Raw genomic sequence first — 16,588 nt, 5'->3', positions numbered from 1 at the left:
CACGTGCGGAGTGGATACCTACATGAACACCTGCCAGCTTCAAGCAATATTCCTGATTCAAAAACAGAGACAGGCTTGTGTTAAGACATTCGACAGTGAAGTGACTTAAATTGTGGGATATGTTACATATTCCTCATGCTGTTAATTTAACTCAATGTATTGCCATTTGTAATTGTAAACCTAAAACTGTGTTTTCTTATAATGTGTTAAATATTCATTTATTTTGTGTGGTTATTTACGGATTTCACAATTTAGTCATGTACGAACCGATTTTAGGGTTACCTTTTGCGTACTACCCCAAATAATTTGACCTTAAGTCTAAGATATATTATCCTTTAATATTACATACGTTTTACATGTTGCGTAAATGTAATACAATATTCCAATGATGCACGATTTATTCGGGTAACTACAACGGATGAAATACTTAGCGTGCAATCTTTTGGCATGGTGTCTTATCAGACATGTATTATAAACAGTCGTTACTTTCTCAGCACCTGAAAGCATTCGTTGACAATGTTGCTGTTGTGGGTGACGCTGTTACCGGCTGTGTTGTCTGTTGAACTCCTCCATGATGCTGACTTTGAAGGCATGACCACCTACGGAGGGGACACCAGTGCGGGGTGGTGGTGTGTGCAGTGCGATGCCGTTCCCAGCGTCGACACACACTCAGGGTCGCACAGTGTCAAGGTTACAAACAGGTATATAGTGATCGAAACAATTGCTAACTCATGTCAGTATAATATATGTCTAACCCTCCTTATGATCAGATAAGTTTACTAGGTCTACAAATGGCCATGTTATTGCTACACCTCTGCATCTATCGTCTTCTCAGCCAAATGGATACAGCAAAGCATTTTAATCTGGACATTGCATTAAGGTAATCGAAACGTGTTCTGTATTGCAGAAAGCAAAATTGGGGCAGTATAACCCAGTCTTTTAAGCCTAAAGGTGGACACAAGTATTCGTTCAGGGCTTACGTGAAGATTTTGAACTTAGCCCAGGATAAGGTGTACCACAGCATGCAGACAACGCTGGAGATCAAGGGAAGCAATGGTACGTCAAGAAAAATATCCACCAAACAGAAGTCGTTTTGTGTTTGAATGTCATAGAGTTTCATATCTTGTAAAACTAGTTTCCTTTAAAAAAACAAAAACACCTGAAAACGTCTGTATTATTTTGAAGAACTTGCACTGTGATCACACGTCCACATAACATGCCATGAAGATATCTTCTGCATTCATTGATAAAGTATAATATTGTGTATTTATTAGTATTCTCGTAAGGATTTTGGGCGGTTGGGTAGCCCTGTGGTTAAAGCGTTCGCTCGTCACGTCGAAGACCCGGGTTCGATTCCCGACATGGGTACATTGTGTGAAGCCCATTTCTGGTGTCCCCCGCCGTGATTTCGCTGGAATATTGCTTAAAGCGGCGTAAAACCATACTCACTCAGTCACTCTAATAAGGATTCAAGTGTGAATGTGGAATGGGCGGTAGCTGTAAACTGTACCTCTCGTGATGTTACGTCTACACTATATGAAGTTTTTGTTATATTTAGGTAATACTAAATATGAACAAATTGGTACAACTCCACATCTGAGACCTGGCTCCTGGCACATTGTGGGCGGGGACTACCATATGCCAAATGGTATGTACACGTTGTATATATTAATTATACTCTCCAGGAAAAGAAAAGAAAAGCCAAAGTGATTTTAGATGTATATTTTATATATCATATAAATAATCATCAGATGGTAATCGATTGTTCAAAATTGGCACACAACAGTAGATTTTCAAGGTGAACGTAATCTGTTAATATTTTGTATGGCCACCATTAGGGTCCAAAACTGACTGACATCGTCGTACCACGGAAACAGAGAGATCCCGAATTTGGGTCTGGGAAATGCTCACCTACTCTGCCTCCAGTGCTTGTGCAAATTGTCGGAGGTTCTGATGTTGTTGCTGGCGTGATCGCAGTCGTTGGTAAAGTGCATCCTATAAATGTTCGATTGGGTTAAATCTGGAGATCTGGAGGGCCATGACAGGACATGGATGTTACGATTCCTGAAAAGGCTATTGTCAGTCTTGCTGTGTGAGGTCGGACGTTGTCTTGTTGGAAACGATGTTCACTTGTTGCATTATGGGAAGGAAGTGTGACGGAAGAATCTGATCCGTGATCCGGAGATGGCTGCCCACATTATCACACTACCACCACCAAATCTGCCCACTTTCCGTATGCAGTGTCGTGCATAACGTTGCCCGCGACGCCTGTGACTCTGTGACATTGACACCCTTGATGTCGCAGCTGACGTCCGTCCGCAGTCGAGGTCCGTCAAAATGACACCTCGAATACTTTCAGCGCGTAAACAGTTCCTCATTGTCTGGGCTGATATCCTACGTTATCCTGGTATTGCCGTCGTTGAAGAGGTGGCCGTGGTGGTTCTTTCACGTAGGTGACCTTGCCATATGAATCTGTCCTGTGCGTATGCTGCGATGGGCTTCCGTCAGTCGCGTCAGTCGCGTCAGTCGCGTCATGTTTTCGCTGTTCGCTTGCTGTAAGGTTGTGATGGCATGCAAATGAAAACCCAACGTTTTTATGGCCCAACAAGTGATGTTACACGTATATGTCATGCATGTTGGTGTGTTTAGGCCACCAAATTTCTGCAGGACCTCATTCCTTCCACACAAATCAATCCCAATCCATATCCCCGTTCATTTTGGGTATAAATTTTGAATGGATGTCGGCAACACTCTGTCAGACATTTACGATTTTACGACTTTTGCGTGTGTGTTGTTTTGCAGAGTATACATACGGATATATTATTTTGATGTACATTTGTAACACTGATCCATGACTACTGTATGGTTGTATTCTCATGGACGGTCAAGCGATAAACGTACAAGTTGATGGTGTATAGTTGTGAACTTATGAATAATGAACGTAAATACAATAGCCACGTTGCTAAGGCGGTCAATTCACCGTGCATGTCCCAGCAGCGTGTCAGCAACTTATGATGGTAATTACGAATCCCACATTTGCTTTGACCTACTTCACTTCGGTCACTCACTCACTCACTCACTCACTCACTCACTCACTCACTCACTCACTCACTCAGATGTTCTGAAACTTTAGTTATATAAGTCAGAATTATGTCTTCGTCTGGGCTAAAGCAGATGGTATTTCCTGCAGATGTCAAGGAGGTGCGCCTGTACTTCCAGATCGCGGAGCCCCAGGTCAACTACCTACTTGACACAGCCAGCGTTGAGGAGATCCCTCAAATTGCCAACCTTAAGTCCGACACCAGTGGGAGAATAGACATGCTCAGAAAGAGTAATATTGACATCAAGTACGTGGACTTTTCACATGTATTGCTATACCAACAATACAAAGTCGAGCCTTTTCACACGCAACTGTCATTCTGTAGGAAGACAGTTTACTTAAAATCTTAACGAAGTTTGACATATTTGAGCCTTGGACCTATTGTAAATGACACCCCATATATTGACTTTAAACTGTGTTTATCTTACGCTTATAAAAATGGAAGATAAAATATTATCTTGATATTTTGTTTACGTCGAGACAACCTGAATAACAACCTTCACCCTATGTCAACAATAACTTTCATTATGCCCATTATGTATTTACTTGTTCGTAAATATTAGTTCACAATCATGCATATTCATATATATGTATTGTTCCACGGAATCAGAGTAACGAATAACAACGTGCACGCCTCTGGTCTCACGGTGGAGGTAAGAGTTCAGCTTTCCTTGGTCTGTCATGATAACCTGAACGCGGAAACGAATAACGGAGAGTCTTTTCATAAAAGTAGTGCGCATGTATCATGACGCATCGCTTGTTAATTGTCCTCTTTACTGTGACCACCATGGAGCTACATTGGTATCTGAATACCCAGGTCCACCAAACTAGCAGCGAGTTCGGCTGGGGCTCTGCTGTGGATGCCAATGACATCACAGACTCCCAACACAAGAAATACCAGGACTACTTTTATGACAACTTTGAGTGGGCTGTTCTAGAGAATGCTCTCAAGTGGTACTCAATGGAACAAAACCAGGTCTGTCTCAATGTCATGTAGCTAAATTATATAATTCATAAAACTACTCATAGACAGAAACAGAAATTGATTCACATTATGTGAAATAGTATATCTAATTAGATCACAATAGCGGTCAATTTTCATCACTTTAATTATTGTCCCTACAAAGACAATTGGTCGTTTCAAATGTTAGGGACATTATTCTTCTCAGCTATAACTGGGAGGTCCCCAGAGTGGTTAGTATTTGTTAGTGGTCCTTTTCTTAACACTCTCTTTCAGTATCACCACATGTATACGTTGGATACTGTTTCAGGGGCAAGATAACGTAGCACTTCCTGAGAAAGCAGTTGACACTTTGCGGTCAAAGGGGTAAATATAATGTATCAGATACATAAATATGTCAATATTCATACTTACTTTAATTCAACGCCACTTATATAGGTCTACTTCTATGTAAGTGTACATCAGTGATATACTGTGTTGTAAATATTATTCGGTGTTTCAACTTCAGAAAAAAAGCGGCAGTCGTTATTCCAAGACCCCAGCAATGACAGCAGTCTGATAAATACTAAAGGGAAAAAGTAACTATGCTCCATATAAAGCGGTGAACATGCTCTGTAATTGAAAATAACAACATAATATTTTATTCATTCTTTTGATCATAACAAATTCATTGACAAAACCCATACCTGGTAACTGGCGACAGAGCGACACGCCCTAAAAGAGGAGTGGTGTTACAACTCAATATCGGCAGTGACCACCATTTGATGAAGACATCAAATGTCATCCCGGTAGCGTACGCAATTCGAATTGCCATTACCAATGATGAGTTGTGTTCTTCCATGGGTTGTGTTCTCCCATGTATTGTGTTCTCCCATGTATTGTGTTCTTCCATGAGTTGTGTTCTCCCATGTGTTGTGTTCTCCCATGTATTGTGTTCTTCCATGTGTTGTGTTCTTCCATGAGTTGTGTTCTCCCATGTGTTGTGTTCTCCCATGTATTGTGTTCTCCCATGTATTGTGTTCTTCCATGAGTTGTGTTCTCCCATGTGTTGTGTTCTCCCATGTGTTGTGTTCTTCCATGAGTTGTGTTCTCCCATGTGTTGTGTTCTCCCATGTATTGTGTTCTCCCATGTATTGTGTTCTTCCATGAGTTGTGTTCTCCCATGTGTTGTGTTCTCCCATGTATTGTGTTCTCCCATGTATTGTGTTCTTCCATGAGTTGTATTCTCCCATGTGTTGTGTTCTTCCATGTGTTGTGTTCTCCCATGTATTGTGTTCTTCCATGAGTTGTGTTCTCCCATGTGTTGTGTTCTCCCATGTATTGTGTTCTCCCATGTATTGTGTTCTCCCATGTGTTGTGTTCTCCCATGTGTTGTGTTCTCCCATGTATTGTGTTCTTCCATGGGTTGTGTTCTCCCATGTATTGTGTTCTTCCATGTGTTGTGTTCTCCCATGTATTGTGTTCTCCCATGTGTTGTGTTCTCCCATGTATTGTGTTCTTCCATGTGTTGTGTTCTCCCATGTATTGTGTTCTCCCATGGGTTGTGTTCTCCCATGGGTTGTGTTCTTCCATATGAGTTGTGTTCTTCCATGGGTTGTGTTCTCCCATGGGTTGTGTTCTCCCATATATTGTGTTCCTCCATGGGTTGTGTTCTCCCATGTGTTGTGTTCTCCCATGAGTTGTGTTCTCCCATGGGTTGTGTTCTTCCATGGGTTGTGTTCTCCCATGGGTTGTGTTATCCCATGGGTTGTGTTCTCCCATGGGTTGTGTTCTCCCATGGGTTGTGTTATCCCGTGGGTTGTGTTATCCCGTGGGTTGTGTTCTCCCATGGGTTGTGTTCTCCCATGAGTTGTATTCTGCCATGTATTGTGTTCTCCCATGTATTGTGTTCTTCCATGGGTTGTGTTATCCCATGGGTTGTATTCTCCCATGGTTTGTGTTCTCCAATGTATTGTGTTCTCCCATGGGTTGTGTTCTCCCATCTATTGTGTTCTCCCATGAGTTGTGTTCTCCCATGGGTTGTGTTCTCCCATGAGTTGTGTTCTCCCATGTATTGTGTTCTTCCATGGGTTGTATTGTCACCCCATGCCCATCTCACCCCTAAACTGCCAACGTTGAGCAACGCAAACGTCGGTAAAACGTTCTCATGGACGCATGCAGACCCTTGCACAAACATGAGAGCTGTCCAGATGCAACTGTAAACAGTATACTGTCCCAAATTGAACCTCATGGTGTCTACACCAAGCTTGTCCTGCCTCACTGTGACGTGGACGCTACACTGGGCGTATCGCTGGAAGTCGGGGCCGGATGTTGTGCTCCCTCATACGTGTTGCCCTGTTGTAGATAACCTCTCCAAAGAGAGAATTTTGTGTTTCGATGGACGTTAAATGTCTGGAAACGTCGTAATGCGACATTTCTGTTTGCAGCTTACGCACGGCGCGTAGACGTTGGTGATCAGCAAGCCGCTGCATTGCGTTAGCGTCATCTACGGTTAAACAAAAGAGTTTTAATGAGCACTTGATAGCAAAACAACCATTGTGTGTCAATTTAAAAAAAAAATACGTGTGTGAGCATATTGTTCCCAATAAATACGCAACATCCAAATGTGTTCCGTGCATGAAGATATGCGTGCAAATTGTGAATCACGACCTTAAAGTCATATTATTTAATTTCAGAATAAATATTTTTATTGAACTTTATATGAAGCACAATTACTTTTCCCCGTTACATCAGGCAACCGCAATATCCCAAATCCCACCATCTGTACACATACAACATGAGCCTCTAGATCCTATATATATATATACATGAGCCTCTAGATGCTATATATATATATACATGAGCCTCTAGATACTATATATATATATACATGAGCCTCTAGATCCTATATATATATATACATGAGCCTCTAGATCCTATATATATATATACATGAGCCTCTAGATCCTATATATATATGAGCCTCTAGATCCTATATATATATACATGAGCCTCTAGATGCTATATATATATATACATGAGCCTCTAGATACTATATATATATATATACATGAGCCTCTAGATACTATATATATATACATGAGCCTCTAGATGCTATATATATATATACATGAGCCTCTAGATCCTATATATATATACATAAGCCTCTAGATCCTATATATATATACATGAGCCTCTAGATACTATATATATATATATATACATGAGCCTCTAGATCCTATATATATATACATGAGCCTCTAGATACTATATATATATATATATACATGAGCCTCTAGATCCTATATATATATACATGAGCCTCTAGATGCTATATATATATATACATGAGCCTCTAGATCCTATATATATATACATAAGCCTCTAGATCCTATATATATATACATGAGCCTCTAGATACTATATATATATATATATATACATGAGCCTCTAGATCCTATATATATATACATGAGCCTCTAGATGCTATATATATATATACATGAGCCTCTAGATACTATATATATATATATATATATACATGAGCCTCTAGATCCTCTATATATATATACATGAGCCTCTAGATGCTATATATATATATATACATGAGCCTCTAGATGCTATATATATATATATATATATATATACATGAGCCTCTAGATCCTATATATATATATACATGAGCCTCTAGATGCTATATATATATACATGAGCCTCTAGATACTATATATATATATATATATACATGAGCCTCTAGATCCTATATATATATACATGAGCCTCTAGATACTATATATATATATACATGAGCCTCTAGATGCTATATATATACATGAGCCTCTAGATGCTATATATATACATGAGCCTCTATATCCTATATATATACATGAGCCTCTAGATCCTATATATATATATATATTTATATATATATATATATATATATATATATATATATATATATATACATGAACCTCTAGATCCTATATATATATACATGAGCCTCTAGAACCTATATATATATGAGCCTCTAGATCCTATATATATACATGTTCTGAGGTATAAATGAATCCGCAAGCAAAACTATGTTTGCTATGTCTCTAGTGTGCCTTCAGCGGCGACATGTCAAGAACATTTTCAGCATCAAGGTGAGAGGACATAACATCTTCTGGGCAGTAGCTCAGTGGGTGCCAAACTGGCAGAAACAACTCTCCCAGTCAGCTCTCAAGCAAGCAATGGTGAAGAGGGTAGCGGACAGCGTCGGACATGCAGACCCTAATTCCCTACTTTTCCTTAATGATTACAACGTCGTCAGTCAAAATGAAGCCACTGTGGTAATTATTCTGTATTTACTTCCACAAATTCAGGTATATATCTTAGGTTTCCTGTGTTACTTGACCATAGGGACAACGATGGCCACCACTGTAAGGCGTTAGTCACTGGTTCTAGTTCCAGATTCATCCAAATCCTTGATTTGTGTAACCTAATCTCGTGGGTTGGTTAGCATGTAGCGCCTTCGTCGCTTGATGTCCCCACATACACAGACAGAGTGCTGCAATACCGAAATATATAACTGAGATGTTGTTATACCAAAGTTACCAACTCGCTCTATTTGTGTTCTCCCATGGGTTGTGTTCTTCCATGAGTTGTGTTCTTCCATGGGTTGTGTTCTCCCATGGGTTGTGTTCTCCCATGTATTGTGTTCTTCCATGGGTTGTGTTCTCCCATGTGTTGTGTTCCCCCATGAGTTGTGTTCTCCCATGGGTTGTGTTCTTCCATGGGTTGTGTTATCCCATGGGTTGTGTTATCCCATGGGTTGTGTTCTCCCATGGGTTGTGTTCTCCCATGGGTTGTGTTATCCCGTGGGTTGTGTTATCCCGTGGGTTGTGTTCTCCCATGGGTTGTGTTCTCCCATGAGTTGTATTCTGCCATGTATTGTGTTCTCCCATGTATTGTGTTCTTCCATGGGTTGTGTTACCCCATGGGTTGTATTCTCCCATGGTTTGTGTTCTCCAATGTATTGTGTTCTCCCATGGGTTGTGTTCTCCCATCTATTGTGTTCTCCCATGAGTTGTGTTCTCCCATGGGTTGTGTTCTCCCATGAGTTGTGTTCTCCCATGTATTGTGTTCTTCCATGGGTTGTATTGTCACCCCATGCCCATCTCACCCCTAAACTGCCAACGTTGAGCAACGCAAACGTCGGTAAAACGTTCTCATGGACGCATGCAGACCCTTGCACAAACATGAGAGCTGTCCAGATGCAACTGTAAACAGTATACTGTCCCAAATTGAACCTCATGGTGTCTACACCAAGCTTGTCCTGCCTCACTGTGACGTGGACGCTACACTGGGCGTATCGCTGGAAGTCGGGGCCGGATGTTGTGCTCCCTCATACGTGTTGCCCTGTTGTAGATAACCTCTCCAAAGAGAGAATTTTGTGTTTCGATGGACGTTAAATGTCTGGAAACGTCGTAATGCGACATTTCTGTTTGCAGCTTACGCACGGCGCGTAGACGTTGGTGATCAGCAAGCCGCTGCATTGCGTTAGCGTCATCTACGGTTAAACAAAAGTGTTTTAATGAGCACTTGATAGCAAAACAACCATTGTGTGTCAATTTAAAAAAAAAATACGTGTGTGAGCATATTGTTCCCAATAAATACGCAACATCCAAATGTGTTCCGTGCATGAAGATATGCGTGCAAATTGTGAATCACGACCTTAAAGTCATATTATTTAATTTCAGAATAAATATTTTTATTGAACTTTATATGAAGCACAATTACTTTTCCCCGTTACATCAGGCAACCGCAATATCCCAAATCCCACCATCTGTACACATACAACATGAGCCTCTAGATCCTATATATATATACATGAGCCTCTAGATGCTATATATATATATACATGAGCCTCTAGATACTATATATATATATACATGAGCCTCTAGATCCTATATATATATATACATGAGCCTCTAGATCCTATATATATATATACATGAGCCTCTAGATCCTATATATATATGAGCCTCTAGATCCTATATATATATACATGAGCCTCTAGATGCTATATATATATATACATGAGCCTCTAGATACTATATATATATATATACATGAGCCTCTAGATACTATATATATATACATGAGCCTCTAGATGCTATATATATATATACATGAGCCTCTAGATCCTATATATATATACATAAGCCTCTAGATCCTATATATATATACATGAGCCTCTAGATACTATATATATATATATATATACATGAGCCTCTAGATCCTATATATATATACATGAGCCTCTAGATACTATATATATATATATACATGAGCCTCTAGATCCTATATATATATACATGAGCCTCTAGATGCTATATATATATATACATGAGCCTCTAGATCCTATATATATATACATAAGCCTCTAGATCCTATATATATATACATGAGCCTCTAGATACTATATATATATATAAATACATGAGCCTCTAGATCCTATATATATATACATGAGCCTCTAGATACTATATATATATATATATACATGAGCCTCTAGATCCTATATATATATACATGAGCCTCTAGATGCTATATATATATATACATGAGCCTCTAGATACTATATATATATATATATATATATATACATGAGCCTCTAGATCCTCTATATATATATACATGAGCCTCTAGATGCTATATATATATATACATGAGCCTCTAGATGCTATATATATATATATATATATATATACATGAGCCTCTAGATCCTATATATATATATACATGAGCCTCTAGATGCTATATATATATACATGAGCCTCTAGATACTATATATATATATATATATACATGAGCCTCTAGATCCTATATATATATACATGAGCCTCTAGATACTATATATATATATACATGAGCCTCTAGATGCTATATATATACATGAGCCTCTAGATGCTATATATATACATGAGCCTCTAGATCGTATATATATACATGAGCCTCTAGATCCTATATATATATATATATATTTATATATATATATATATATATATATATATATATATATATATATATATACATGAACCTCTAGATCCTATATATATATACATGAGCCTCTAGAACCTATATATATATTAGCCTCTAGATCCTATATATATACATGTTCTGAGGTATAAATGAATCCGCAAGCAAAACTATGTTTGCTATGTCTCTAGTGTGCCTTCAGCGGCGACATGTCAAGAACATTTTCAGCATCAAGGTGAGAGGACATAACATCTTCTGGGCAGTAGCTCAGTGGGTGCCAAACTGGCAGAAACAACTCTCCCAGTCAGCTCTCAAGCAAGCAATGGTGAAGAGGGTAGCGGACAGCGTCGGTCACTTCAAGGGAAAGTAAGTGTACAGATTAATATTCAATACTTTCCAACTGAAATTCATTCACTATTGTCAATGATTTATTATTTCTCCATCTTTGATCACGCTTCAGTTCTGTGGAGGCCCTAAGGAAATTTTGCGAAATATAGTAAAATATATGTATTGTAGTGTATGTATTCAAAGGTTCATGTGTTTGTGACATGTTGTTGCAGGCTTCCTCACTGGGATGTCAACAACGAGAACGTTCATGGGGATTTCTATGCTCAAAAACTCCATGATCCTGATATCACTGTTTGGATGTTTAACGAAGCCCACAATGCAGACCCTAATTCCCTACTTTTCCTTAATGATTACAACGTCGTCAGTCAAAATGAAGCCACTGTGGTAATTATTCTGTATTTACTTCCACAAATTCAGGTATATATCTTAGGTTTCCTGTGTTACTTGACCATAGGGACAACGATGGCCACCACTGTAAGGCGTTAGTCACTGGTTCTAGTTCCAGATTCATCCAAATCCTTGATTTGTGTAACCTAATCTCGTGGGTTGGTTAGCATGTAGCGCCTTCGTCGCTTGATGTCCCCACATACACAGACAGAGTGCTGCAATACCGAAATATATAACTGAGATGTTGTTATACCAAAGTTACCAACTCGCTCTATTTGTAGGCATTTGAAGATGAGGCGCAGTACATACTTGGAAAAGGTGCTCCAGTCAAGAGGCTCGGTATCCAGTCCCACTTTGATGGGCAGCCAATCGATTATGACCTTGTCAAGGTACGATACAATTTATGTATTTACATTCACCCATGTATATGTATTGTATGCGTTCAGTGTTAGCATAACTGTAAATACCTTTTTTTTGCCAGCATCGCCTTGACGAAGTTGCCCGTGCAGGGTTAAAGATGTGGATCACTGAGCTGGACATTGATGACTGGAACGAGAACACGAAAGCTGACAAATATGAGGCGCTGCTCCGACTGTACTTCAGTCACCCAGCTGTGGAGGGGATCATGTTCTGGGGATACTGGGATGGGAGACACTGGCGACCTAACGCTGCTCTAGCTAATGGACAAGATGTGACGGTGAGATGAATCAAAATTGAATCCTATTTTATGTACTAAAAATGTCATTGCTGTTAAAGTTAATTCAGTAAAATTAAAACATGGAGTAGAATATACATTTAAGACAAATGCTGCTTCTTCTCGTTGATGTAGCTCCAATCTGCTTATGCTGTCCGATCAGGGATACACCTGATGTATCATCACACATATCGTTGGATGCCAGTTCACTATCTCAGTTGATCGCAATGGCTGTCCGTTGAAAATGTCATAACATATTGCCATTGTTGTCATTTTTAGGGTAAATGAGAAGTAGATAACATTGAAGGCTTCAACATCACACAAGATATACAAACATCACGAATTTATCCTAGATAAAAGTCACCCTGTCGATGCATTTGGAGAAGGTTATGGTTCCGGGTGTACTGTTTTGTTGTCTTATCGCTCCAAGCATACATTGTTAGATTCGTAATAAATGAACAATCTGGACAGATTCTAGATTAACACATAATTACTTTCCTGTTAAGCCGAACGCTGCAGGGCGGAGGGTGAAACAGTTGATCAAGGGGGAGTGGAGGACCAACGAGTCACACCCTGTCAAGGAGGGGCAGACTCTCCGAGTGAGAGGATTCAAAGGAGACTACACAGTGCAGGTTAAACACAACGGAAACGTCATCAAGACCGAGGACTTCACCCTGAGTGACAACGGTGTTGATCTGACTATCAGTCTGTCGGGATCAGGTGGGTATGATCATGACGGATACCAAGCAGTGCGAAGTGATGTAAGGATTGTGATTATGTTGCACTCAGAACTTTACGTCTAATGTAGGGACTGTTGACAATTGAATGTAAATCATTCGCTATGTCAAAAACGTGTATATTGATACTGGCATTGTTTACGTGGAACCGATGTAATATGAATGTGTTTAATTCTTTGGACGCAAGGGATACAATGCAGGTAATGTTTTCCATCATGTAAGTTATGTCTTCTATTTAAGGTTAAAGTTTATTTTGTAAATTGGAGCTGTGTGATCCAGTGATAAAGATGTAAGAACTGATGCAGCTGTTAAATTGGAGCTGTTTGATCCAGTGATAAAGATGTAAGAACTGATGCAGCTGTTAAATTGGAGCTGTGTGATCCAGTGATAAGGATGTAAGAACTGATGCAGCTGTTAAATTGGAACTGTATGATCTGTGATAAGGATGTAAGAACTGATGCAGCTGTTAAATTGGAGCTGTTTGATCCAGTGATAAAGATGTAAGAACTGATGCAGCTGTTAAATTGGAGTTGTGTGATCCAGACACAAGGATGTAAGAATTGATACTGCTAGTACACGTCATCAGGTGATGAACTAGTCGCATGACTCGACCTCTTTTGTGTTTCAGGTAGCAACCCGCAGGTGAACCACATACTAATTGGATAGATTTGGCGTGAATAAAACACATATGTTTTGAATCTCGTTGTGCTCTATTTACAATCAGTAGGACCTTTAGCGACCCCGGCATGTTCGTGTTCGTACGTGGGGATGTACATGTATAGTGCGTGATGTACATGCACATTTGAAAGATCCTGTCCTTTGTAGACAGCAGATACGGTATCCATGGAGGCAAAATAGTAGAAGCGGATGCTCATTCTAATAAAATCGATTTTGAGATGATACGTTACGCCATGCATTTGTTAAATATGCCTACCTTATTTATACATCAACTCATGTCAGACGCTGTTTATTGATTATGCAGACATAAACCAACAACCATGCTCGGCTGGTTGGAAAAAAGGTGGATACGATTCATGGATTATGTATGCTAAACTATGTCATATCAGCGACATATATCATTGTCTGGCTGTCTGTCCGCTCATAATTTGAAGAGTATTCAAACTTTACCTCAAACGTTCTTTGAAAAATAAGACAGTTAGAATTAATATCGTAACGTTGGAATGTCAAAATTCCTATTCATCTTGATTTTTATTTGTTTCGGATGAATACTATTATATTATGAAATATTCACACATATGGATATCTGATTAATCTCACCCGACGTTCAAAATGCATGAAGCGTTTGTAATGACAAATTACATATAGATATTCGGATAACGTTGTGAACAATTGTGGCGACCCCACTCTTTCGCTGACATAATTGCAATACCCCTTAACCCCATCCCCATCCCCACACATACACAAGATGATCCATGTCAGCAATTATGCATAGATGAGAAATTGAATACACAGTTCCTAAGGTGGAACTTGAGTGAAACGCTAAACACAACTGTGTTTAATTGACAATAATTATTCCAAAGAGATCAAGGCCTGGTCAGTTGATGACGCAGCGTGAGGCGGAGGCGGAACCGAGGTGACAGACATCACGGATGACAGGCCAGGTCTGATGTGATATTTCTTTTTTCTCGAGCAGTGGCGACTGTAACTTCTTAAAGACCCTTCATTTTTGTGTCCTCTCATTTTATGGTGTGCCTCACCAGCAGCAGAGCACACTGACAAACAGTCCCTGTTGTGATCCGTCACTTTCAGTGTTCAAGTGTCGCAGCTACACAGGTCCACATATATATTCATCAGGAATGAATCCACCATACTGTATGGATGAATTACTACGTACTGCATGGATGAACCTCGACGCACTGTACGGATGAATCACTGCGTACTGTATGGATGAATGTCGACGTACTGTATGGATCAATCACTACGTACTGTGTGGATGAATCACTACGTACTGTATGAATGAATCAAGACGTACTGTATGGATGAACCACGACGCACAGTATGAATGAATCACGGCGTAGTGTATGGATTAATCACTACGTACTGTATGGATGAACCACGAAGTACTGTATGAATGAATCACTACATACTGTATAGATGAATCACGGCGTACTGTATGGATGAATCACGACGTAATGTATGGATGAATCCTAACGTACTGTATAGATGAATCACGACGTACTGCATGGATGAATCATGACGTACTGTATGAATGAATCACTTAATACTGTATGAATGAATCACCTGATAGTGTATGGATGAATCACGACGAAATGTATAGATGAATCACTACGTACAGTATGGATGAATCCTGGCCCACGGTATGGATGAATTACTACGTACTGCATGGATGAACCTCGACGCACTGTATGAATGAATCACGGCGTACTGTATGAATTAATCACGACGCACTGTACGGATGAATCACTGCGTACTGTATGGATGAATGTCGACGTACTGTATGGATCAATCACTACGTACTGTGTGGATGAATCACTACGTACTGTATGGATGAATCACGACGTATTGTATGAATGAATCAAGACGTTCTGTATGGATGAACCACGGCGTACTGTATGGATGAATCACGACGTACTGTATGAATGAATCAAGACGTATTGAATGGATGAACCACGACGCACTGTATGAATGAATCACGGCGTAGTGTATGGATTAATCACGGCGTAGTGTATGGATTTATCACTACGTACTGTATGAGTGAATCACGGCGTACTGTATGAATGAACCACGGCGTACTGTATGAATGAATCACTACATACTGTATAGATGAACCACAGCGTACTGTATAGATGAATCACGACGTACTGTATGAATGAATCACGACGTAATGTATGGATGAATCCTGACGTACTGTATAGATGAATCACGACGTACTGCATGGATGAATCACGACGTACTGTATGAATGAATCACTTAATACTGTATGAATGAATCACCTGATAGTGTATGGATGAATCACGACGAAATGTATAGATGAATCACTACGTACAGTATGGATGAATCCTGGACCACTGTATGGATGAATTACTACGTACTGCATGGATGAACCTCGACGCACTGTATGAATGAATCACGGCGTACTGTATGAATTAATAACGACGTACTGCACGGATGAATCACTGCGTACTGTATGGATGAATGTCGACGTACTGTATGGATCAATCACTACGTACTGTGTGGATGAATCACTATGTACTGTATGGATGAATCACGACGTATTGTATGAATGAATCACGGCGTAGCGTATGGATTAATCACTACGTGCTGTATAAATGAATCTCGACGTACTGTATGAATGAATCACTACGTACTGTATGGAT

General features: G+C 39.6%; 1 protein-coding gene across 1 annotated transcript; it reads left to right on the top strand.

Annotated features, from left to right (window-relative positions):
- Window positions 1-494: 494 nt before the first annotated feature.
- LOC139472930 (uncharacterized) lies at window positions 495-13,927 on the top strand. Its single transcript, XM_071255409.1, has 14 exons — window positions 495-701; window positions 908-1,056; window positions 1,559-1,648; window positions 3,191-3,347; window positions 3,711-3,753; window positions 3,918-4,076; window positions 4,372-4,427; window positions 8,179-8,371; window positions 11,266-11,429; window positions 11,624-11,795; window positions 12,080-12,187; window positions 12,280-12,495; window positions 12,999-13,212; window positions 13,858-13,927. Exons 1-14 carry the CDS (start codon window positions 517-519, stop codon window positions 13,893-13,895), a joined length of 1,944 nt encoding a protein of 647 aa, XP_071111510.1. The 5' UTR covers window positions 495-516; the 3' UTR covers window positions 13,896-13,927.
- Window positions 13,928-16,588: the final 2,661 nt, after the last annotated feature.

The sequence above is a fragment of the Haliotis cracherodii genome, unplaced genomic scaffold (assembly GCF_022045235.1).
Source record: "Haliotis cracherodii isolate W230 unplaced genomic scaffold, xgHalCrac1.p SCAF_26, whole genome shotgun sequence".
NCBI lineage: Eukaryota > Metazoa > Mollusca > Gastropoda > Lepetellida > Haliotidae > Haliotis > Haliotis cracherodii.
This window is presented reverse-complemented; position numbering and strand designations above follow the sequence as displayed.

Excerpts from the sequence above, each read along its gene's own strand:
- LOC139472930 (XM_071255409.1), top strand. The coding sequence starts at position 517 with ATGTTGCTGTTGTGGGTGACGCTGTTACCGGCTGTGTTGTCTGTTGAA. Across the intron at positions 3,348-3,710 it reads AAGAGTAATATTGACATCAA|AGTAACGAATAACAACGTGC; the intron begins GTACGTGGACTT and ends CCACGGAATCAG. Across the intron at positions 4,428-8,178 it reads GACACTTTGCGGTCAAAGGG|CATCAAGGTGAGAGGACATA; the intron begins GTAAATATAATG and ends GAACATTTTCAG.